Source organism: Herpailurus yagouaroundi, unplaced genomic scaffold (assembly GCF_014898765.1).
Source record: "Herpailurus yagouaroundi ecotype Mexico unplaced genomic scaffold, PumYag 216, whole genome shotgun sequence".
Classification (NCBI taxonomy): Eukaryota; Metazoa; Chordata; class Mammalia; order Carnivora; family Felidae; genus Herpailurus; species Herpailurus yagouaroundi.
Genome location: NW_024412447.1, coordinates 4,758,384 through 4,783,011, shown reverse-complemented (window position 1 = coordinate 4,783,011; position 24,628 = coordinate 4,758,384). Strand labels below are relative to the sequence as shown.

Genomic DNA, 24,628 nt, shown 5'->3' with positions numbered 1-24,628 from the left:
GGGAAGCTCCTTCGCGAGCCGCCGCCTGGTCCCAGCCGGGCCGCGCGGCCTGACGTCACAATGCCCGCGCCGCGCCTGCGCACCTCTGCCCCGCCCCCTACCCCGCCCCTTGTCACCTTCCGCAGGTGAGACGCGCATGCGTGGGCCAGGAGCGGCTGGATGCTCCCCCAGAGAGGCTGATGCGTTGTTTCCGTCTGCCCCCTAAAGGTAAGTAGGAAAATTAAAATACACGAGAAGGTGAGCAGTGAATTTTAAAGGGTTGTACAGTGTCAGTGTTCTGAGTCCTGCGGAACTGTACACTTAAAAATTGTTAAAATAGTAAGTTTTATGTAATGCATGTCTAACCGCAATTGTAAAAAGGGCCTGAGGGGCAGAACATGCTCCCCGCTTAGATTGTTTCAGGACTCCAGCCATTGTTGTTCAACGTTAACTGATGTAAAATTTAATCTTTTTTTCTTGTTTTAAATGTTTATTTATTTATTTTGAGAGAGTGGGGGGGAAGGGGCAGAGAGAGAGAGGGAGACCGAGAATCCCAAGCAGACTCCACGCTGCCAGCACAGAGCCCATCGTGGAGCTCCATCTCGCCAACCGTGAGATCATGATCTGAACCAAAATTAAGAGTCGGATGCCCTGAGCCACCCAGGAGCCCTTAAAATTTGATCTTTAGGGGCGCCTCGGTGGCTCGGTCGGATGAGCGTCTCACTTCGGCTCAGGTCATGATCTCAGGGTTTGTGGGTTCGCGCCCTGCAACTGGGTGTGTGCTGATAGCTCGGAGTCAGCTTCGGATTCTGTGTCTTCCTCTCTCTCGGCTCCTCCCTTGCTTGCACTCTGTCTCTCTCTCTCTCTCTCTCTCTCTCTCTCTCTCTCTCTCTCTGGAAAATAAATAAACATTATTTTTTTTTTAATTTTGATCTTTAATAATTATGATATGAATTAAGCCCCTAATATAAAAAAGTAATAATATTGAAACTTACAAAACTTCTAGTGTTCTGGTTCAGGGTGTTTTGTTTTCTTGACAGTGAGTTTTTACATTCATATTTCAGCATATAGGCTTCTATCAAAGATTTTCATGGTGTGAAGGTAGATGCTTTATTTCTAGTTTCAGACAAAGTATTTCATGTCATTACTTCTTGCTACCAATGAAAGTCTGGGAATTTGGTACAGGTGAGGAAAAAACGAGTTGCACTGATGAAATTAAAAGCAAGCCTTGGGGTGCCTGGGTGGCTCAGTCGGTTAAGCGTCTGACCTTGGCTCAGGTTACGATCTCGTGGTGAGTTGGAGCTCTGGCGTCCGGCCCAGGCGTCGGGCTCTGTGCTGACAGCTCAGAGCCTGGAGCTGCTTCAGATTGTGTGTTTCCCTCTCCATCTGCCCCACCACCACCCATGCTCCGTCTCTCTCTCAAAAATAAATAATAAAACATTGAAAAAAAATTAAAAGCAAGCCTTTAGCCCTCTAAGAAAATTAGAAAGCAACAGTGTGAAAATAGATTTTTTTTTTGAAAATAGATTTAAATGCAAAATTGCTTTGCCCCAAAATGGGTTTGCAATAGTAATCATTTATAGAAGCCATTTAAAAATTTTCTACCCTGAGGGGCACCTGGGTGGCTCAGTTAGTTAAGTGTCCAACTTCAGCTCACGTCATGATCTCACAATTTGTGAGTTGGAGCCCTATGTTGGGCTCTGTGCTGACAGCTCAGAGCCTGAAGCCTGCTTCAGAATGTGTCGCCCTCTCTGCCCTTTCCCCTGTTCATGCTCTCTCTCTCTCTCTCAAAAATAAATAAACATGAAAAATTATTTTTTTAAAAATTCTCTACCCTGAAATAAATTCACGTTCAAAATAATTTTTAAAAAATTTTTCATTTTACTCATCTATAATACAAAGAAGGTTAAAAATAGGTTATAAATCATTTCTAGTATTGTCTTTATGACTATTATTTAGCACTATCATTTTTCTTTAAATGTCTACCGTGTAAAGATAGTACTTTTTTGGGGGGTGACTGGCTGGCTCAGTAGAGCATGCAATTCTTGATCTCAAGGTCATGAATTTGAGCCCCAGGTTGGGTGCAGAGATTATTTAAAAGTAAAAATATTTTTTTAATTGTACTTTTTGATGCTCATAATCCTATATTTACTATCCATTGTGTTTCAGGCCAAGACCATTTTAAGTAAGTATTTCAGGGTTTTTGGGTTTGGGCTAGTTTTATTATTATTAAAATAATATTTTTTAAAGTCTTTGCACAAATCTTTAGTTTCCCTTATTTTTGCAACATTACATTTTGCCACATTTATTGCTGCCTTAAAAAGCTCACTTCCCTTTATTTTTTATTTTATTTTTTTTTTGGTAAGCTATTTTTTTCTTTCAGCACTCAGTGGATGCTATCTCTGAGGATGCAGAAAACATGGTGCTGAATTATCATCATCATTCAAGCTACCCTTCCCCCAAAAGCAAAATGAACACTTCTTTGCACAGTATTTAGAAAACAATTTAAAGATTTTAAAGGCTAGAGTCTTCAGTGGAAAATTTGCCGAAATTACAAAATCAGTCTGACAATGTGTGAACAGGTTTGGAGATCAGCTGAATTTATTCTTAGGCCTGTAAAGATTTTCACTGGGTGGAGATTTGGCAGTCCTGTTTATTAGAAGTATGTTGAAAGACCAGATGGGCTGCAGGGATGTGAGAGATATATATATATATACGTATATCCTCCTTGGTTATTCATTTCTTTAAATGCCTTTGAGGCAAGAAGGCATTTTTAACAAGGCATCCAGTTGCCATAAGCAATGGCAAACAGAATTAACACAAAACCACCCTGAGCAAGGTAAAAAGCCTTCTGTGATTAAACAAAATGGGAGGTCAAAGAGAACACGAAGGAACACTAACAAGATTTGAGGTTTAGTGTATATCAAGGTTAACTAGTTCTAAGCTATAGAGCAGGCTGGTAAATTAGCCTAGCCTCCTGCTTTAGCATTTAACTCAGCCCCCATTTTCTGGCATCTCTGGGAAGACATTCTGCTAATTATAAGTTGAGAAACAGGCAGAATTAATTATAAGTCAGTGTGAAAAGTATTTCCACAGAGGTTCATAAAGGTTATAAAAGAAGGTAGGAGAAAAGACACTGACACAAATAGGAAAATAATTTTATTCACACTTGATCAACAGGATCCAAGTGATTCACCTACAACCTTCTCTCCTGCTGTGAGTGCGCAGGCTCAGGTGAGGGAAATAGTAGGCTTTTTTCTTTCCAGCTTCACCTGATAGGAAAAGCACAGGGAGGCAGAGTTTCACATTCAGCAGCTTCTTGGAGCTCTGTGACCTGGTTCTGTACAATGAGGAGAAGGGCACCCATCCTACAGGGTATTTGTGAAAAATAAATGAGAGCAAGTGTGCATAGCATCCAGCACAGTCCTAGGCAGATAGAGGGCACCCAGAAAGTCGTAGTTATTTTCATGCTTAGGTCCCTGGAGTCCTTACAGTACAAGCCTTGTGGATCCATTAATAATCATAATTAGTGGCACCTGGATGGTTCAGTTGGCAGACCATGCCACTCTTGACCTTGGGAGTCCTGAGTTTGAGCCCACGTTGGGGACAGAGGTTATTTGCAAAAAGAGGGACACCTGGTGGCTCAGTTGGTTAAGTGTCCAACTCTTGATTTCAGCTCAGATCATGATCTCACAGTTCATGAGTTCGAGCCCCATAATCAGAGAAAGGATTCTCTCTCCCTCTTACTCTGCCCTACCCCTGCTTGTGCTCTCTTTTTCTCAAAATAAATGAACAAATTTTAAAAATAAAAAAGTTCCTGGGGCGCCTGGGTGGCTCAGTCGGTTAAGCGTCCGACTTTGACTCAGGTCATGATCTCACAGGTGGGTTCATGGGTTCAAGCCCTGCATTGGGCTCCGTGCTGACAGTATGGAGACTGTTTGGGATTCTCATTGTCTCCCTCCCTCTGTCTCACCCCCATGCACTCTTGTGCTCTCTCTCTCTCTCAAATAAACTTTCAAAAGTCATGGGTCATCTAGGTAAATCCAGATTATTCTCCTTGATGTTAACTGTCATGAAATAAACTGCAAAATTTATTTAGTGTCTGTGGAATGCTTAAAGTTTTATACAGCTTAACAAAAAGCTAAGCATAACGCAAATTGCAAATTATTTTTTAGGTATCAATATAGTGGTTCCCCATAGTCTCATTTCAAATTTTTAGTTTTGACCAAGGTAAGTGCCCCTGTGATGCCTTTTTTTATGAGTACTGCTTGAATACAAAGAAGTCAACATTGAATAGGCTATTGATGTTTCTACCTGCATGCTAATTTAATACTCTCCCACTGTACCACTTAGAGTGTGTGTCTGTGGGACTCCCCCAACTCCACAGGATAATGAATGTAGGAGTGGCCATCATCATTCCACAGGACCCTGCTTGCTGTCTATTGTTTGAAGTATTTTAAGCTTAGGAGTGATTTTTTTCAAGTTTATTTATTTTGAGAGAGAGAGAGAGAGAGAGAGAGAGAGAGAGAGAGAGAGAGAGAATGCAGGGGAGGGGCAGAGGGAGAGGGAGAGAGAGAATCCCAAGCAGGTTCGGCACCAGCAGTACAGAGCCCAATGTAGTGCTCGAACTCATGAACCATGAGATCATGACCTGAGCCAAAGCCAACAGTTGGACACCCCACCAGCGGAGCCACCCAGACACCCCAAGTTTGGGAGTGATTTGCTACCTAGCAAGAGATAACCCATACATCAAGGACAAAGGTTTAAAAACATGGCAGAATCCCTTCGCAGGCTGGATTACCAAGGGCTAAGATTTTTCAGGAACAGAAGCTTTGAACAAAGACTCTAATGGACTGACTGACTTTGATGCTGGCCAAAGGCAAGGGGATGTCAGCAAGGGTAGTGAAAGGGGAAGTGAAAAATGTCAGCTACAGGCTTGTTCCTTGTGGAAATGGAGGCTGTGGATAGTGTCTGGCTGCATTTCCTCGCTTGCTGTATCATTGTTTAGAATCTGTGACATCTCTTTCCTCCTCCTGCTTCTTGTTATTCTATATAAGATGAGTTGGTGGTGGTTGTACTTCCGTTTGGCCCACAGATTGCAGAACTTGAGATAGGACTGAAGGCAGAGAGCACATCCCAGAGGTCCTGGAATTGGGGCCTTCGCCATACCTGGACTGGATTCTGTGTTTCTCTCCCCAAGATGGGTGAGGGTGTTCTTGGTTGAGTATGAGATTGTGATGGTTACATTATGGTGGGTGAGAGCACCTAAAAATATTTCATGTGTGGAGAGATATATGTGTGTGAGTGCCGGACAGCCAGATGGCACACGGTGCATGGGGGCAGGACCTGACAATTGTCCTGTAGGACCCACTCTTCTCTTCCTGAGGGGGAATAGATTTTTTTTTTTTTAGCAAGGCCTGTATCTCCCAGCCCGCACAGTGGCTTTGTGTGGTCATGTGACTGAGTTCTGGCAGATGGGGTGTAAGAAGTGAGGGAGTTTCCCGGGATCACCCTGAAGAGACCCTTCATTCACACTCCACCCCACCCTTGCCTCCCTGTTTCCCCATCTTCTTGGAACTCGTGTGCTGGCTTGAGCTCCACCTTGGTACGTGAGGAAGGAGCTGGACCTTCAGGCTTCATAAATAAGAGGAACATACCGGCCTGAATTACTCACCTCTGGATTTAAAAACAAAAATTTTTTTTAATGTTTATTTTTGAGAGAGACTGAGAACGTGAGTGGGGGAGGGTCAGAAAGAGAGGGAGACCCGGAATCTGAGCTGTCAGCACAAAGCCCAACACAGGGCTCGAACTCGCGGACCTTGAGAGATCATAACCTGAGCCGAAGTTGGACACTTAGCTGACTAAGCCACCCAGGCACCCCTGGATTTTTACATACCAGTGGCATAAACCTTGATCTTGTTTAAACTGCTGTCACTTCAGGTCTCTGTCATTCTCACTGAAACTAATCCTAATGAATACAATGGTATCTTTTCATTTTCCCTGACCAGCCACAACTTCCCTCTTTCAGGAGGACTTCCTCTAACCCATTCCTTGTGCTTCCGGTGGGCTGTGAGTCACAGGAGGGACTCCCTTTTCCCCAACAGGCAGGTAGGTGACCAAACCTTACTGATGAGAATACCAGCCCGCTTGCCAGGAACTGAAGCCTGAGTGGAGCTGATGAGGGACCATAAGGCAAACCGACACCCCCCAAAAATCACCACCCCCCAGTCTGACATTCCTCCCATACTCCTGGCTGCCCAAGAACAAAGGAAAGGGGAAAGCAAATGGGTAACTGACTAGAGATCAGAGTCCTGCAGGACAGGAGTCTCCATTGGTTTGCAAATCTCTTGGTAAATTGCAAGAAAAGGGCAATCTTATCAATAGCCTAATCTCCAGAAACTCCCTACTATTAATGATCTCGATTTGCTAGAGGGAAAGACAACCTAACCTTGACAATAGCTAGGCCTCCAGCAACTTTCTCCTTCACTCTTTCACTCCGTGGGAGCGTTCCTTAGCGTATGGAAATCCCATGAAGAAACTTCCTCTTCAGTCCCCCAACTCCATAGTACACAACCAGTCACTCTTCACAACCCCAGTGCAGCTCTTTCTGCCCACGGTCCCTGTGCTTTAATAAAATCACCATTTTGGGGGGCGCCTGGGTGGCTCAGTTGGTTGAGCGTCCCAGGTCATGATCTCGCGGTTCACCAGTTCCAGTCCCACATCCAGCTCCGTGCTGACAGCTCAGAGCCTGCAGCCTGCTTCTGATTATGTGTCTCCCTCTCTTTCTGCTCCTCCCTCAGCTTGTACTCTGTCTGTCTCTCTGTCTCAAATAAATAAAAACATTAAATAAATAAATAAAAATAAAATCACCGTTTTGTACCGAAGACATCTTCAAGAATTCTTTCTTGGCCATCGGCTCTGGACCCCCATCCCTCCAAAACCCCATCAGAGCCGCATCTGCAGGCAGGTGGGTCTGATATTGTGATGTCAGTGCCCTGGAAAGAAGATCCTTGAGGTCCCCAGAGCGGCCCTGGGTCCTGTCTTTTCTGAGCCCCAGTCACTCAACTTGTCCCTAGATTCCATGAGCTCACCAGTGTTCTTCCCATTCATATCTTTGTTTTTTCTCAATCCGGAGTAGCTTTCTGCTGCCTGCACCCCAAGAACCACAGCCCATGATGTCCTCTCATCTTTCCTTTGCCTTCCCATTTTTTCGCCTCTGGTTGTGCCAGTATCCCCACCCTGAGGCCGCTTAGTCACTTGTTCCATAAAAATATCATCCCATAACTTCGTTCCTTAAAGCAACAACCATCATTTTACTATCCTCTCTCACTGCTGTGGGGGTGGAGTCAGCTGCACTAAACAGGTCTCATTGGGGGGCTCTCATGTTTGCAGTCAAATGGCAGCAAGAGCTGCTGTCCTCTTAAAGGCTTCTTGCATTTTCCAACACGACAATTCCTTGACGCTAACTGGGTGTCCAACAATCAACTTAGTTCTGGCACTACCTTCCTGGAGTTAGCGTCAGACTCCACAGGTTTCAAGGTCTCAGTCCCATAACACAACCCCTTCTTTGGACACCAATCACAAGTCCTGAGAGCTACTCATGATTCTGACAAGCAGCCTATAAATTCAAGGGTTCCCAGACCCCTGTTCAGGTCTGATACTTCACAAAAATGACTCACAGAACTCAGGAAGCCGCTATGAACTTGCAGTTACTGGTTTACTATGAAGGGTACAAATGAACAACCAGATGAAGAGCCCACCAGGATACAATGGAATACCAAGGAAGGGGCGCCTGGGTGGTTCTGTTGGTTGAGTGTCCAACTTCACCTCAGGTCATGAGCTCGCGGTTCATGGGTTCAAGCCCCGCGTTGGGCTCTGTGTTGACAGCTCAGAGCCTGGAGCCTGCTTCCAATTCTGTGTCTCCCTCTCTGCCTCTCTCCCATTCGCACTCTCTCTCTCTCTCAAAAATAAACATTAAAAAAAGAAAACAATGAAATCCTGTCATTTGTGACAACGTGGGTGAACCTGGAGGACACTATGCTAAGTGAAATAAGCCAGACTCAGAAGGACAAATGCTGTGTGATACCCTAAAGATGAGGAATCTAAAATAGCCAAACCGGGGAGCCTGGGGGACTCCGTCAGTTAAGTGTCCAACTTTTGATTTCAGCTCAGGTCACGATCTTGCAGTTCATGGGATGGAGCCCTGCTTCAGGCTCCGTGCTGACAGCACAGAGCCTGCTTGGGACTCTGTCTCTTCATCTCTGCCCCTCACCCACTTGAGCGCTCTCTCTCTCTCTCTCTCTCTCTCTAAAATAAATACATTAATTTAAAAAATATAGCCAAACTCCTAAGAGAGCAGAATGGTGGCTGCCAAGAGCTGGGGAAAAGGGGAGGTGTTAGAGTACAAAATGTCAGTTGCACAAGTTGAGTAATCCTAGAGATTTACGCACAGCACAGCCTCTATATTAACAATATTGACTGTATAATTAAACATTTGCCAAGAGCTCAAGTCTTATGTTTTCTTATAACAAATAACGATAATAGCAAGTAAAGGAGGCGGGAGGTAAGTTTTGGAGGTGATACATGTTTATGGCATAGATTGTGGTAATTATTAATATTAAAATATATATATATAGCTTTTTGTCAATCATGCTTCAATAAACTGGTTTAAAAGAAAGAGTTGTAGGGGTGCCTGGTTGGCTCTGTAGAGCATGCAACTTTTTTTTTTTTTTTTTTGAGCATGCAACTCTTGATCTTAGGGTTGTGAGTTTGAGCCCCATGTTGGATGTACAGATTACTTAAAAAAAAAAAAAAAAGAGTTGATGAGGACGAAGTCCAAGTTGAGTGAGGCAGGGTTTCCCTGCCTTCTCCTCATGGAAGCCAGGCACACCACCCAGCACTTTGACCTGTTCACTGACCCGAAGCTCCTCCAGTCTCATTATTTCAGGGTTTTCTTATGGGATCTCATTACGCAGGCACGATTAATTAAGTTACTGGCCACAAGATTGAACTCAATCTCCAGTCCTTTCTCCCCGGGACTGGGGGGGGGGGGGGTTTGGGGGGAGTGCTGAAGGGGCCAACCTTCTTCTCATCACATGATTGGTATTTCTGGCCCTCAGTCCCCACCCTGAGGCTATCTAAAGGCCCAGCCATGAGTCACCTCATTAGCATAAACTCAGATGTGGTTGAAAAGGTCTCCTTATGAGTAACAAAGGGCAATGCTATTGCTCAGGGAATTCCAATAGTTTTAAGAACTCTACACCAAAAACTGGGGACAGAGACCAAGTATATATGTATTTTTTATAATTTCTTAAGTTTATTTATTTATTTCGTGTGTGAGAGAGAGAGAGTGCAGGAGGGACAGAGGGAGAGGGAGAATCCCAAGCAGGCTCCACACTTGTCAGTGCAGAGCCTGACGCGGGGTTTGAACCCACAAACTGTGAGATCGTGACCTGAGTCAAAACCAAGAGTCCAATGCTTAGCCAGCTGAGCCACCCAGGTGCCTCTAAGTATATTTATTATCATATTGCACTTGCTCAAGAATCTGGTGCTGGCCGTGGCTAGGTCCTCAGAAGAGGCTGGCAGTTGGAACACCTGTATGTGGCCTTTTCACGTGGCCTGAGCTTCCCTACACTATGATGATGGGGTTCCAAGAGCAAGCTTGCTGGCCATCCCAGACAGACCCCCGTTTCCACTTCTCCTTAGGCTGTGACGGAAAGGAACATAGATCTCATTTCTCAGCGGGAGGAGTGTCAGTGTCACGGTGTAGGAGGGCATAGAGGATAGGAGATCTTTTGTGGTCAACTTGGAAAATACAACGTGCTACAAATATGGAAACCCAACCAATACTTGGCCTTTCAGATCCATATCTTCATCCTACAGTCTTGTCTGCATCATCTCCTTGCCCTCACTTCTATCTTCCAAACGAAAAATGGTTTCTTTCTGTAGCAGGGCTCGTGGCCTTATTATATGGGAAGATCCTTGAGGACAGGGACCAGCTCTTCAAAATTTGTAACCAAAGAATAAATACATGAAGTAGCTTAGTGTAGTGACTGAGAGAGCAGATCCTGACATTAGTTCGAAGTGCCATTTGTGGGGCGCGTGGCTGGCTCAGTCAGTAGAGTGTGTGACTTTTGACCTTGGGGTTGTGAGTTTGAGCCCCAGATTGGGAGTAGAGATTATTTAAAAATAGAATCTTAAAAAAAAAAGTTTCAAAATACCATTTCCCAGAAACCTGATCTTGAGCAAGTTAATAAATGTCAATATGCCTTAATTTCCTCATTTGCGAAATGGGTATATTAGTACTACCTTAGCCTTAGAGTTGTTTTGAGAATTAAATATAATACAAGAAAAACATAAAAATAATACAAGAAAGGCATATACAGTGCTTGGTAGTTAGTTGGGTTTTGTTCCTGTTATTAATTATTCATTATTATTGTTAATTATGACCGTAACGCATCCCCCTCAATACCCATAATATAAGTGTGATGGTTAATTTTATGTGTGAACTTGACCAGGCCATAGAGTGCCCAGATAGCTGGTTAAACATTATCCTGGGTGTGTCTGCGAAGGTGTTTCCGGATGAGATTAACATTTGAAGCAGTAGATTGAGTAGGGCAGATGGCCCTCCTCAATGTGGAAGGCTTAAATAGAACAAGAGGTGGGGTTAGGCAGAATTTCCTGTTTTTAAACTGGGAAATTGGTCTTCTGCTTTCAGATTGGAATTTACACCATCAACTCTCTTGGTCCTCAGGCCTTTAGCCTTGGCCTAGAACTAAGGGCTCTCCCAGGTCCCCAGCTTGTAGCAGATGGTAGGTCATTGTCAGCCTCCACAATCACATAGGCCAATTGCTCATAATAAATCTCCCTCCCACCTTTCCTCCCTTTCTGTCTTTCTCTTTCTCAACAAGAGAAACATACATATTTCTCCTGCTGGTTCTGTTTCTCTGAAAAAAACGCCAACAAATACAATAAGTATTACTGCATTTTTATTTGTACCATTTATCAGTGTATCTGAAATTATATATTTAATAACAAACACAGGGGCCCCTGCTGGCTCAGTCAGTGTGGCATGTGACTTTTTTTTTTTTAATTATTTTTTTTAAGTTTATTTATTTTGGGAGACAGAGTGGAGGAGGGGCAGAGAGAGGGAGAGAGAGAATCCCAGGCAGGCTCCGTGTTGTCAGCGAGCGCAGAGCCTAATGCGGGGCTCAAACCCATGAACCGTGAAATAGTGACCTGAGCAGAAACCAAGAGTTGGACGCTTGACCGACTGAGCCACCCAGGTGCCCCTTAAGAAAAGCTTTCAACTGTACGAAGAACTGAAAGGTGGTCCTCATAAAGGTGATGTAGTGGGAAAGATGATCAATAACATCCTCGTGAAAAACGCCAAACAGAAGGACCTTTAGACATTTGTGATAGTTTCTCCCAAGCAGGGGCCTCCGTAGCAGTAGCATCATCATCCATTAAACCTGAGTTGTCCTATGCAGTAGACACGTGACTTTTCAGCTTTTGAAATTTACTTCAATTTAAAGATTTTTTTTTTTAATGTTTATTTTTGAGATACAAACAGTGTGAGCAGGCAAGAGGTAGAGAGAAGAGACACAGAATCAGAAGCAGGCTCCAGGCTCCAGGCTCCAGGCTCCGGGCTGTTAGCACAGAGCCCGACATGGGACTTGAACTCACGAACTGTGAGATCATGACCCAAAGTCGAACACTTAACCGACTGAGCCACCCAGGCACCCCTGAAATTTACTTCAATTTAAATGGGAAAACTGGGGCACTTGGCTGGCTCAGTCGGTAGAGCATACTACTCTTGATCTCGGGGTCGTGAGTTTGAGCCCCATATGGCAGGTAGAGGTTCCTTAAAAAAATTAAAAACTAGTAAATAAATTTAAAAACTGATTCAGTTATTGGAAAAGTTTTAAGTATGTCTACTTTAACCTGAGTATCGGGATTCTACCTTTTGAACAGTAAATTTTACAAAATCTAAATACAGATCAAATATTTCTTTTTTTTTTTTTTTTTAATTTTTTTTTCAACGTTTATTTATTTTTGGGACAGAGAGAGACAGAGCATGAATGGGGGAGGGGCAGAGAGAGAGGGAGACACAGAATCGGAAACAGGCTCCAGGCTCTGAGCCATCAGCCCAGAGCCTGACGCGGGGCTTGAACTCAAGGATCGCGAGATCATGACCTGGCTGAAGTCGGACGCTTAACCGACTGCGCCACCCAGGCGCCCCAAGATCAAATATTTCTAATGAACACTAAAGCATCTGAATCTAAATATGATACAAGTGTAAAATACACCAGATTTCAAAAACTAGTACCAAAAAAAGACTGTCAAATATCTTCACAATTTTGGGGGCACCTGGTTGGTTCAGTCGGTTAAGCATCCGACTCTTGATTTCAGCTTAAGTCATGATCTCACTGTTTATGAGTTCAAGTCCCACATTGGGCTCTGCACTGACAATGCGGAGGAGCCTGCTTGGAATCCTCTCTTTCCCTCTCTCTCTGCCCCTCCCCCACTCACTCTCTCTGTCTCTCTCAAAATAAACTTAAAAATTTTTAAATCACCACAATTTTAATATTGATTACATATTGAAATAATATTTTAGTCCTGAGTCAAATAAAGCATGTGATTAAAATTAATTGCATTATTCCAAACTCATCAAGTTGTGTACATTAAATATGTACAGCTTTCGTCTGTCAATCGCACCTCCATAAAGTGGCTTAAAAATTAGTTCCAGTGTGGGGCGCCTGGGTGGCTCAGTCAGTTAAGCGTCTGACTTCAGCTGAGGTCATGATCTCACAGTTCCAGAGATCAATCATTGGTTTCTGAGTTCGAGCCTCATGTTGGGCTCTGTGCTGACAGCTCAGAGCCTGGAGCCTGCTTCGGATTCTGTCTCCCCCTCTCTCTGCCCCTCCCCTGCTCATGCTCTGTCTCTCTGTCTCAAAAAAAAAAAAAAAAAAAAAAAAAAAATTGAAAAAACATTTTTTAAAAAAGGAAAAAAAGGGGCACCTGGGTGGCTTAGTCAGTTGAGCATCCGACTTCGGCTCAGGGCATGATCTCGCGGTCCGTGAGTTCGAGCCCCGCGTCGGGCTGTGTGCTGACAGCTCAGAGCCTGGTGCCTGTTTCAGATTCTGTGTCTCCCTCTCTCTGACCCTCCCCCGTTCATGCTCTGTCTCTCTCTGTCTCAAAAATAAAATAAAAAAATAATAATAATATAAATAAATAAATAAATAAATAAGGAAAAAAATTAGTTGCAGGGCACGTGGCTGACTCGGTGGAGCGTGCAACTCTTAGTCTCAGAGTTATGGGTTAGAGCCCCATGTTGGTCAGGGAGCCTACTTAAAAAAAATCAAACTGGGGCGCCTGGGTGGCGCAGTCGGTTAGGCGTCCGACTTCAGCCAGGTCACAATCTCGTGGTCCATGAGTTCGAGCCCCGCGTCGGGCTCTGGGCTGATGGCTCAGAGCCTGGAGCCTGTTTCCGATTCTGTGTCTCCCTCTCTCTCTGCCCCTCCCCCGTTCATGCTATGTCTCTCTCTGTCCCAAAAATAAAAAATAAACATTGAAAAAAAATATATTTAAAAAAATTAAAAAAAAAAATCAAACTAAAAAAATCAGTGCTTTTGCCCTCCCCTCCCCGCTAGAGCCTAAGCACCTTCAGTTTTAAGAAGAGCTGCGTGCTCCCTCTGGTTCTGGAAACCCCGCTCATAGTCGGCAAAAATGGCCTTGGACCACAGCCTTCCAGACATAGTTGTCATTTCAGGAGTCCTGTTCCAGCAGGCCTTCACAGGCTCCAAGGTGGCATAAACAGAAAGGCCTCCTTTTGCTCTTTTTAACGTGGCCACTAGAACATTCTTATGTAATTTGTGTTATATTTTTGTCGGCCATTTCTAGGGAGATAAGCTGGGGTGACACATCACACCTAGGAATCTTAGCAAACACAGGAGCAAGCAGCGACCGGCTTGGAGTCTGAAGGGGTGTGAGATAGTTTTTTAAAAATGTTTATTTATTGATTTTGAGAAACAGAGAGAGAAAGTGCATGAGGGGCAGAGAGAGAGAATCCTAAGGCTGACAGTGCAGAGCCTGATGCCGGGCTCAATCTCACATTAATTTTAACATCTTTCCCATGCAAATTCTGGACAGGACTATGCCCTTCAGGCCTCTACCTGTCCTGACTTCAAGGACAAAATGGATGAATCTACAATAAGTATGAGTACGTGCCCTTGGGTCAGAGGCACAAGCCTGTTGCCATAGGCTGCGTGGTCACTCTCGAACTGCCCAGACCTTCCTGGTCCAGGTGAGCCTCTGGAGCTTCCTCATTTTACCTGGGAGGATCCAGAGACAGTAAGAAGAGCCAAGAAGAGAGGGACAGTATCTTCTTGAAAGTTTAAACAGTACCCATGAAAAGAACTAAAATAGCGAAATATACATTAAGGGGGGAATGGTAGCATCAGTGAGCCAAATCTGCATTTATCACAGCAGAAATGTAATGTTGATAGTTGATCAAGCGAGAAATAGTGGTATCAGTTTGTTCTTTGGAGATTCGGAGGAAATCACTGCAAGAGGACAAATAGAATTAAACATGGTTGCCCCTAACTGTACATTTAGTTTCGTGCCTTCTTGTTTTGGTTTTTTATGTTTATTTATTTTTTGACAGGCAGAGAGACAGAGCACGAGTGGGGGAGGGGCAAAGAGAGAGGGAGACACAGAATCCGAAGCAGGCACCAGGCTCCGAGCTGTCAGCACAGAGACCAACACAGGGCTCAAACTCACAAACCGTGAGATCATGACCTGAGCCTAAGTCGGATGCTTAACGACTGACCCACCCAGGTGCTCCCATGCCTTCTTTTTAATTTGTTGTATTTCACAATTTTGGGGCAAAGCTTTTATTTTTAAGTAATCAATGTGGGGTTTGAACTTACAACCCTGAAATCAAGAGTTGCATGCTCTACCAACTGAACCAGGCAGGTACCCCGATTTCACAAATTTTTTAAAAAAATGTTTACTTATTTATTTTGAGAGAGAGAGAGAGAGAGCAGGAGAGAGGCAGAGAAAGAGGGAGAGAATCTGAAGCAGGCTCCATTCTCAGCGAGGACATGACGTGGGGCTACATCTCACAACCATGAGATCATGATGTGAGCTGAAATCAAGAGTCGAACGCTTAACCAATGGAACCACCCAGGCGCCCCTACAATTTTTTTTAAAGAAAGGGGTGGCCACTTGGGGGCCGACTTGGGAGTGAGGAGACCCAAGGAGAGGCTGGGCTGGGGACCATGATCTTTAGTATAAGCTGGGCTGTACCAATTGTTTTTTTTTTTTTTTTTAATTTTTTTTTTCCAACGTTTTTATTTATTTTTGGGACAGAGAGAGACAGAGCATGAACGGGGGAGGGGCAGAGAGAGAGGGAGACACAGAATCGGAAACAGGCTCCAGGCTCCGAGCCACCAGCCCAGAGCCCGACGCGGGGCTCGAACTCACGGACCGCGAGATCGTGACCTGGCTGATGTCGGACACTTAACCGACTGCGCCACCCAGGCGCCCCTGTTATTTTAACAATATGCATGCATGTCTATATTTACAAAAAATTCCAATAACATAGTAATGCGTTGGTACAGCTTATTTCTCCTGGTGTTTACAGTCTTTGCTGTTCTTGTGGAACACAAAACTGAGAGCACAAGTTTCATGTCATTGTGCAGATGAGCAGAGAAGTTTGGTGACTTAGCAAATCCATAGTCCATTGGTGACAAAGCAGGGGCATTCCTGGGCTCCTACGCTAGAGTTCCTTCCCCTGCCACACTTTCGGCATAAGACGGCAGCGAGGCTAACATGATTAAGACAAGTTGTCTGTTGGAGGGCCTGGGTGACTCAGTCGGTTGAGTGTCCGGCCTTTGGCTCAGGTCATGATCTCACGGTTTGTGGGTTCGAGCCCCATGTTGGACTTTGCACTGACAGCACAGAGCCTGCTTCAGATTCTCTGTCTTCCCCCCTTCTCTCTGCCCCTCCCCTACTCTCTCTTAATCTCTAAAATAAATAAAAGACACCCTTATTAGCAGAGATATGGAATTTATCTTTATTTTAGTTTTTTTTTTTTTTTTTTTTTTTTTTTTTAAGTAGGCACTACATCCAGCATGGAGCCCAACACAGGGCTTGAACTCAGGACCCTGAGATCAAGACCTGCCCTGAGATCAAGTGTGGAATGCTTAATCACTGAGCCAGGCTCTCCAAGAGATATGGGTTTTAAACCAGACAGAGCTGTAGAAACAACCCTTGTTAGTTTTTTTCTATCTACTACCTTAGCTTAGAATTCCCTACTTACTAGGGAATTATTAATTATAATTATTAATTCATTAACAATTGTCTCTGTCTAAAATGTATAAAAACTGTCTGCCCTGGTCATTTCATTTGGTCTTTATTTCAGTATTAGGCCTCCGTGCACATGCATGTGTAATAAAACAATGTTTATTTGTTTTTTGTCCTGTTTACTTGTCTCATGTAAATTTAATTCTTTCTTTTTTTAATTTTTTTAAACGTTTTTTATTTATTTTTGAGACAGGGAGAGACAGAGCATGAACAGGGGAGGGTCAGAGAGAGGGAGACACAGAGTCCGAAACAGGCTCCAGGCTCTGAGCTGTCAGCACAGAGCCCGACACGGGGCTCGAACTCACGGAGTGCAAGCTCATGACCTGAGCCGAAGTCGGCCGCTTAACCGACTGAGCCACCCAGGCGCCCCAATGTAAATTTAATTCTGAGTCAGCTGGAAGACCCTGAGGGGTAGAGGGAGAATTTTTTCCTTCCCTACTGAGCAGGGGAACAGAACATGTCCCTCATACTCCTTTCCCAGGTACCCAGGCCCCTCCCCAAAGTCAGCACTGTTCCCAGTTGCTGTGTCCTCTTGCAGAGAATGTCAGTGCATCGATAAGCATGTATATATAATAATTTTTCTTATTTGGAAGGATCTGTGTTTTTGTCTGCAGTGTAGCCCAGGGCTATTAGAAGACTCTTGCACATTGTTAGTTCAAAGAGGGCCTGGTGGAAAGCCCACACACAAAAGTGGGCTATACCAACAGCTACCGGGGAAGTGCAAATTAGATCACTAGAAATCCACCAGAATGACTAACCTCTAAAAGACTGATTAGATAGGGGTGCGTGGGTGGCTCGGTCCGTTAAGCTTCTGACTTCAACTCATGATCTCACAGTTTGTGAGTTTGAGCCCTGTGTGTTGGGCCCTGTGCTGACAGCTCAGAGCCTGGAGCCTGCTTCGGATTCTGTGTCTCCCTCTCTCTCTGCCCCTCCCCCTCTTGCGCTCTCTCTCTCTCTCTCTCTCTCTCTCTCTCTCTCAAAAATAAATAAAGGTTAAAAAAATAAATAAAAGACTGATTAGATGTAAAGACTGATAACACTATGTGTTCATGGGGATACAGTGTGATGGGAATGTGAAATGGAACCATGAGTTTGGAATAAAGTCTCAGTTTCTAATAAAATGAAACACATCTACTCTATTGACCTGGCAATTCCACTTTTGGGTACTTACACTCAAATAAGTGAAAATGCATGTCTAAAAAGATCTGTACAAGAATGTTCTTCTCAGCTTTATTTTAAATGTTCTTCGGAGAGAGTGAGGGGGACGGAGAAGCTGAAGCAGGCTCCACACTGACAGCAATGAGCCTGATGCGGGGCTCGAACTTACGAACTGTGAGATCATGACCTGAGTGAAGTGGGATGCTTAACCAACTCAGCCACCCAGCTGCCGCAAGGTTTTAGGTCTTGATGGAGTTTTGCATTACAGCTGCGTAGATTTGTCAAAAGTCAGTGAATGGTAAACCTAAGGTTTGTGCATTTTATTGTATATAGTTTTACCTTAAAAAAAGATAATTACATGTGTGCTAAAGTGTTTAAAGGTGAAAAGTATTGATTTCTCCAACTTCTTTTGAAATGTGGCCAAAAATTGATGAATCGATTGTTTTAAAGTTTATCCATTTATTTTGAGAGATAGAGAGAAAGTAGGGTGGGGGGCAGAGAGAGAGGAAGACAGAGAGAATCCCAAGCAGGCCCCGCACTGTCAGTGCAGAGCACAATGCTGGGCTCGAACTTGCCAACTGTGAGAACATGAGCTGAGCTGAAGTCAAGAGTAGAACACTTAACCAACTGAGCCACCCAGGCGCCTCTTGATGAATTGTTAAACGGATAAATAGATATGTGATAAAGCATAAATAGGAAAATGCTAATTGGAGAATTTAGATGGACATGTGGACGTTCACTGTACATTCCTTTCAACTTTTCTGTGTCAAAATTTGTATAATAAAATGTAGGGGGAAAGCAAAGAGAAAAAGAGAAGTACAGGGGTAGTGTGACCATTCACATCAAGAGCTACTTCTCTATTGTCTCCTCGTTACTTTTTCAGTGTTGTCACATCCTCGTTCTGTCACCAGAGCCCAGCTGGTCGACAACAGTGCTGGTTTGTCTTTCACTATCCCTGGCTGTCCACGCTGGGGGAAGTAGGAGGAAGTGGCCAGGAATACAGACAGCATGTGGTTTATGGCCACAAAATTTCCCCGCTCCCAAGTGGGCTGGTCATAAAACAGTCACCATCCCCAGTGTGGGGGTGGGGGCCCTTCTCCCCTCTGCTGTGTTGCATCTCTGGCTTCTGCGCTCCAGCTTCTTTTGGTTTATTTCCTCCTCGTGGAGGAACACATGTTCCAGAAGCTTCCTGGGATATGGTGTGTGGGAGATAAAACTTTTTTAAGAACTGACTTGTCTGAAAATGTTCTCATTTCACCCACCCACTTGATCGATAGTTTGGCCGTGAATAGAATTCTCAGTAAAAAATCATCTTTCTTCAGCATCTGGAAGGCATACTGCTCCATCAGGGCAACTGTTGGGAAATCTGAAGCCATTCTATTTCCTGTTTCCTTGTGTTTTCTCTTTGGAAACTTGTAGAATCTTATCTGTTCCCATTGTTCTCAAGTTTTCACAATGATGAACTCAAGGGCGGGTCTATTTTTTATTCACAGGGCTGGCACTTTCTGTCTCTGAACTCAAGTCTGGGAAATTTCCCTGAATATTTTCGTGGATATTTTCCTCCGTTGCTTTTTCTTTGTTCTTTGTTTTCTATTACAGGATATTATTAGGATGACAGTTGGACTTCATCAGCTAGTTCCCTAATGTTCTCACCGTTTCCTATTTTCTATCTCTCCATGTCTTCTGGGTCCTCTGAGAGATTTTCTCATCTTTCTGTTGTTTTTCCTGCTAGGTTTTTTTTTTGGGGGGGGGGTAATTATCTGAATGCTTCTTTTTTTTTTTTTTTTAAATACCACTTCCGGGGCGCCTGGATAGCTCAGTCGGTTGAGCATCCGACTTCGGCTCAGGTCACGATCTTGCAGCTGGTGGGTTTGAGCCCCATGTCAGGCTCTGTGCTGACAGCTCAGAGCCTGGAGCCTGCTTCACATTCTGTGTCTCCCTCTCTCTCTGCCCCTCCCCTGCTTGTACTCTGTCTTTCTGTCAAAAATAAATAAACATTAACAAAAAAAAAAAAACTTAAAAAAAAAAAAAAAGATTCAGCCTAGGCTACTAGATCCCTTTGTTTTTGTTTTGTTTTCCCAGGCACTGTGCCTGGACTCCCTGCCTATCCCCCCCACCCCGCCCCAAACCACCCCCCAATCCAAATACTCTCAGTTTACGCTCTCTGGAGGGGAACCTCCAGTCTTTTGTAGGGGAGGAAGAGGGCAGCCACCTTGCCCAGTGGAAGATGGGAAGGGATGTAGACGGCCTGTTGCTGCTTATCAGCTTTTGTGCCATTTCCGTGCCCCGCTCTCCCTCTACCCCAGTTCTGTAGGTGCCTGCTGCTGTCAGTTCCCAGCTCTTTGGTGATCCTCTGGTGTTGATCTGGTGTCCCTTAGCTTTTCCCACTGCTAGTCTAGGAGACTAAATCAGTTACAAGCAGTCTGTCTCCTCATCTCAATCTGTTCTAAGATTATGTCTTTTTTTTAAATCCCTTTTCTGAAGTTCTAGTGGGGTTTTGGGTAGAAATTAAATTAGATACTTGTATTAACCCATCATGTTAATCTGGAAATGAATACTATATGTTCATTTGCTTACTAAGCATCTCTCCTACTAGGATGTAGGTTTCCTGATGGCAGGAATCTGTTTTGCTCATTTCAGACTTCCAACACCTTGACAGTAACTGGAACAGGATAACTGATTGACCTTGAATGAAGGACCTCAGTAGGAGATATGATTGTGTTAACCTTAAACATAAAACTGCCAGGGGGGCACCTGGCTGGCTCAGTCAGTGGAGCATGTGACTCATGAACTCAGGCTTGTGAGTTTAAGCCCCATGGTGGGTGTAGAAGTTACTTAAAAACAAAATCTTTAAAAAAATTTTTTTTTAACATTTATTTTTGAGAGAGACAGAGCATGAGCAGGGGACGGGCAGAGAGATAGAAGGAGACATAAAATCTGAAGCAGGCTCCAGGCTCTGAGCTGTCAGCACAGGGTCTGATCCAGGGCTCCAACCCACTAACTGAGAGATCGTGACCTGAGCTCAAGTCGGTCGCCCAACCGACTGAACCACCCAGGTGCCCCTAAAAACCATATCTTTAAAACACACACAATAAAACTGCCAGTCATTTTACCTGTAAAAATGAGTTTATTTGGGAATAGCAGAGAATTGCAATTGAGGACAAGGAGGCTACAGCAAAACCACAGGACAGTCTGATAAACAAAGGAGAGGAACATTATGGGGAAGGAGGAAGTTGGGAGGTTTTTTGTTTTTTTTTTGTTTTTGTTTTTTTGAGAGAGAGAGAGCACGCACCTGCACCTGGGGGTGAGGCAAAGAGAAGGAAGGGTACAGAGGATCGAGGATCCAAAGCAGGCTCTGGGCTGACAACACTGAGCCTGGAACTCAGGAACCGTGAGATCGTGACCTGAGCTAAAGTCGATGCTCAACCAACTGAGCCACCCAGGTTCTCCAGGGAGAGGTGGTTTTGAATAAAAGCCCACTGGAGAGAAGCAAGAGTTGCCAGTGATGACGATTTCCCATTGGCTGAGTGGCAGGGGTGGTTGATTTCTTATAGGAGATGCAATGTATGTGTCTCCCCATTGGGCCCTGTAATGAGTGGTTCTTCTCTGTTGAGACTCTTCTGTTAGGTGTCTCTAATTGACAATTTTTCCTGTAATTGCCATTCAGTGCTGGGGTTCCCTCTACCAGCCTCCCCTTCCAGCATCTTTTTTTTTTAACTCTTTAAAATGTTTATTTATTTTTGAGAAAAAAAGGGGGAACGGGGGAGGGGCAGAGAGAGAGGGAGACAGAGAATCTGAAGCAGGCTCTGCACCGACAACAGAGAGCCTGATGTAGGGCTCGAACTCACAAACTGGAAGATCATGCCCTGAGCCAAAGTCAGACGTTCAACTGATTGAGCCACCCGGGTGTCACTAGTTTTAATTTTAATTTTTTTTTTGGCCCATTTGTTGCCATGGAGAACATTACTCAAGATCAAACGTGGAGAAGTTTTAAATTAAGTTTTATTATTTTTTTTAAAGTTTATTAAATTCAGTTTTATTTATTTATTTATTGAGAGAGAGAGAGAGAGAGAGAGAGAGAGAGAGAATAAGCAGAGGAGGGGCAGAGAGAGACAGGGACAGAGGATCCAAAGCAGCTCTGAGCCAACAGACAGAAGAGAGCCTGATGCAGGGCTTGAACTCATCAACTGTGAGATCATGATCTGAGCTGAAGTCAGACGCTTAACCGACTGAGCCACCCAGGCGCCCCTTAAACTTTTAAATAAACTCACTTTTGAATCAGTGTATTTTCATATGTGAGTTGTACGCTGATTTTGTTATTGTATAGACACAGTCAAACCTCTTGGGCAGTGGACTCTCACTTTACCAATCTAGAGAAATCATGATCTGAATGTGGGCTGTGTTGCCTGTTGGCTCAAAAACACATGTATCAGAATCAAGTCCGTCCTCAAGGCAGCCTTTGATGACCTCTCTGGATTCCAGACCCAGAGCAGCTCAAAGGCAGGGCTCCCTTGGAGTCACATGTGAGGATGGCTTCTAATGCCCAGGCCTTTGTTCTCACTATGGAAAATTCTTCTTATTCCATCAAGACCCACCAGAAATCCTACCCAGTGCCTCCTTTCCACTCTTATCTTTTTGATGAAAGCCCTTTTTATTAGTGTGAATACAGTTTTTGGTCCCTGATGTCAGCACTATGTTTATACCCCACTTAACAGGGAGAAGAGTGGGCCTGGTATCCTGGCAACTATGTCTCTATCTGTTTCATTTACTATCAGTCCATTAGGCAAGTGCAGCCCTCCACTATTTGTTCAATTGAAGTAAATTATTGACCTGAGGCCCCACCCTTTTATTTGCTCCTGTATTTAGACTGCATAGTTTATGTTGGTCATAGATTCCCTGGATATTTTTGGGGCACCTGGGTGGTTCAGTCGGCTGAGCATCCAACTTCAGCTCAGGTCATGATCTTGCAGTCTGTGAGCTCCAGCCCTGTGTCAGGCTCTGTGCTGACAGCTCAGAGCCTGGAGGCTGCTTCGGATTCTGTGTCTCCCTCTCTCCCTGCCCCTCCCCTGCTCACGCTCTCTCTGTCAAAAACAAACATTAAAAAAAAATTTTTTTTTTAAAGATTCCCTGGATATTTTTACCAGCAAAGGGGACACTGTTGCTCTAGTACCCTTAAAATTTTGACTCCTCTTTAAGGGAGAGCTTTAGGAACAGCGAAAAGGAGCTGTCCTTTGGCCCAGGACCATGTTGTTTTGAAATAACTGCAAGACAAAGATGCTTTAAAAAAAAGAAAAGAAAAGGGGCGCCTGGGTGGCGCAGTCGGTTAAGCGTCCGGCTTCAGCCAGGTCACGATCTCGCGGTCCGTGAGTTCGAGCCCCGCGTCGGGCTCTGGGCTGATGGCTCAGAGCCTGGAGCCTGTTTCCGATTCTGTGTGTCCCTCTCTCTCCGCCCCCGCCCCCCGTTCATGCTCTGTCTCTCTATGTTCCAAAAATAAATAAACGTTGAAAAAAAAAATTAAAAAAAAAAAGAAAAAGAAAAGAAAAAACCCATGTAGAGAAGGTCTGATTTCAGAACATTGTTACTTCAACAGAGTGAATCCTAGAAAAAGAAGATCTCCAGGTAAAAATGTCATTGGAAATCAACTCCCCTGGAGGGTCTGTTCTCAAACAGAGCTGATGGGTGGTGAACCAGCCACCACTTTGCAGGAGGGCAATGCAACAACAGGTATGGAAGTTTTAAAACTCCATTTTGGGGCGTGTAGTCTAAAGAAGTCAAACTGTGAAGATTCTGGCACAAACATGCCCAGCTCAGCACTATTTCTCAAATAAGGACAATTCCACTGTCCAGTAATACATGAATTGGTTAAGGGACATGTGCAGAATGGGACTGAATAGCAACGGGCCATTGCAAATGTCCCAACGGTTCAGTGTTTCTACATTCTGTTTAAAACATGTTGTTACAGGAGCGCCTGGGTGGCTGGTCGGTTAAGCGGCCGACTTTGGCTCAGGTCATGATCTCGCAGTCCGTGGGTATAAGCCCCGCGTCGGGCTCTGTGCTGACAGCTCAGAGCCTGGAGCCTGTTTCGGATTCTGTGTCTCCCTCTCTCTGACCCTCCCCCATTCATGCTGTCTCTCTCTGTCTCAAAAATAAATAAACGTTAAAAAAAAAATTTTTTTTTTAAATAAATAAAACATGTTGTTACAGGTGCGCCCGGCTCTCTCAGCTGGAGGAGCTTACAACTCTTGATCATGGAATTTTGAGTTCGAGCTCCACCTTAGGTGTAGATTACATACATGTATACATACATACATACATACATACATACATACATACAACATGCTGTTGCATACATAAGTAACTAAGAGGGACTCCTGACTGGCTCAGTTGGTAGAGCAGGCGACTCTTGATCTCAGGGTCATGAGTTCAAGCCCCACGGTGGACATGGAGCCTGCAAAAGGAAGGAAGGAAGGGAGAACTGAAAGCAAATATCCCAAATATTGGCACCTTAATGGTCGGCCTACAGAACATTATCTCCAGAACTCGTACAAAGCATAGGGCATAGTAAACGCTCAGCATGCTGGAAACAAAATGCATACGTGAGCGAACAAATTTCAACATATTTTTGACCTAATGAACAGGAGTTTTCTTTGAAAAATGGTAGTGTGGTATTTCCTTCTTTAGAGTTTCAGGTTCCGAATTTGCAGGAGGAACCTCCTCCTCTCCTAAGTTAAGGATATCACAGAAGACGGCTAGACTTAGGCCAATCATCAGGCGGCACGAAGATGGCGGCCGGCCGGCCCCGCGCCCCGCCCCCGAGCCGAGCGCCCTCGAATTGAGCCGAGCGCTCCCGAGCGTCTCCCGAGCATCCCCGAAGCCGGCAGGAAGCTCGGGAGGCGCGCGGGCAGGAGCGACCCCGCCCCGGAGCCTGGGAGCGGCGCGCCCGCGCGGGGGGGGAGGGGAGACCGGATGTGAGTGGAGCGGCCATTTCCTGTTTCTCCGCAGTTTTCCCCAGCTTTGGGTGGTGGCCGCTGCTGGGCTCCGGCTTCCCGTTGGCGGAGGGCGAGGCGGCGTGGACAGCGGCCCCGGCACTCCGCGCCCCGCCGCCCGCAGCCGCGCGCCCGCC

General features: G+C 44.7%; 1 protein-coding gene across 1 annotated transcript in view; it reads right to left on the bottom strand.

Annotated features, from left to right (window-relative positions):
* Positions 1-7,153, bottom strand: part of SMIM10L3 (small integral membrane protein 10 like 3) — a 26,024-nt gene extending 18,871 nt beyond the window's left edge. Inside the window, exon 1 of the mRNA XM_040455641.1 lies at positions 7,071-7,153. Coding sequence (XP_040311575.1) covers positions 7,071-7,153 — 83 coding nt within the window. The remainder of the gene's footprint in view (positions 1-7,070) is intronic.
* Between the last annotated feature and the right edge of the window lie 17,475 nt (positions 7,154-24,628).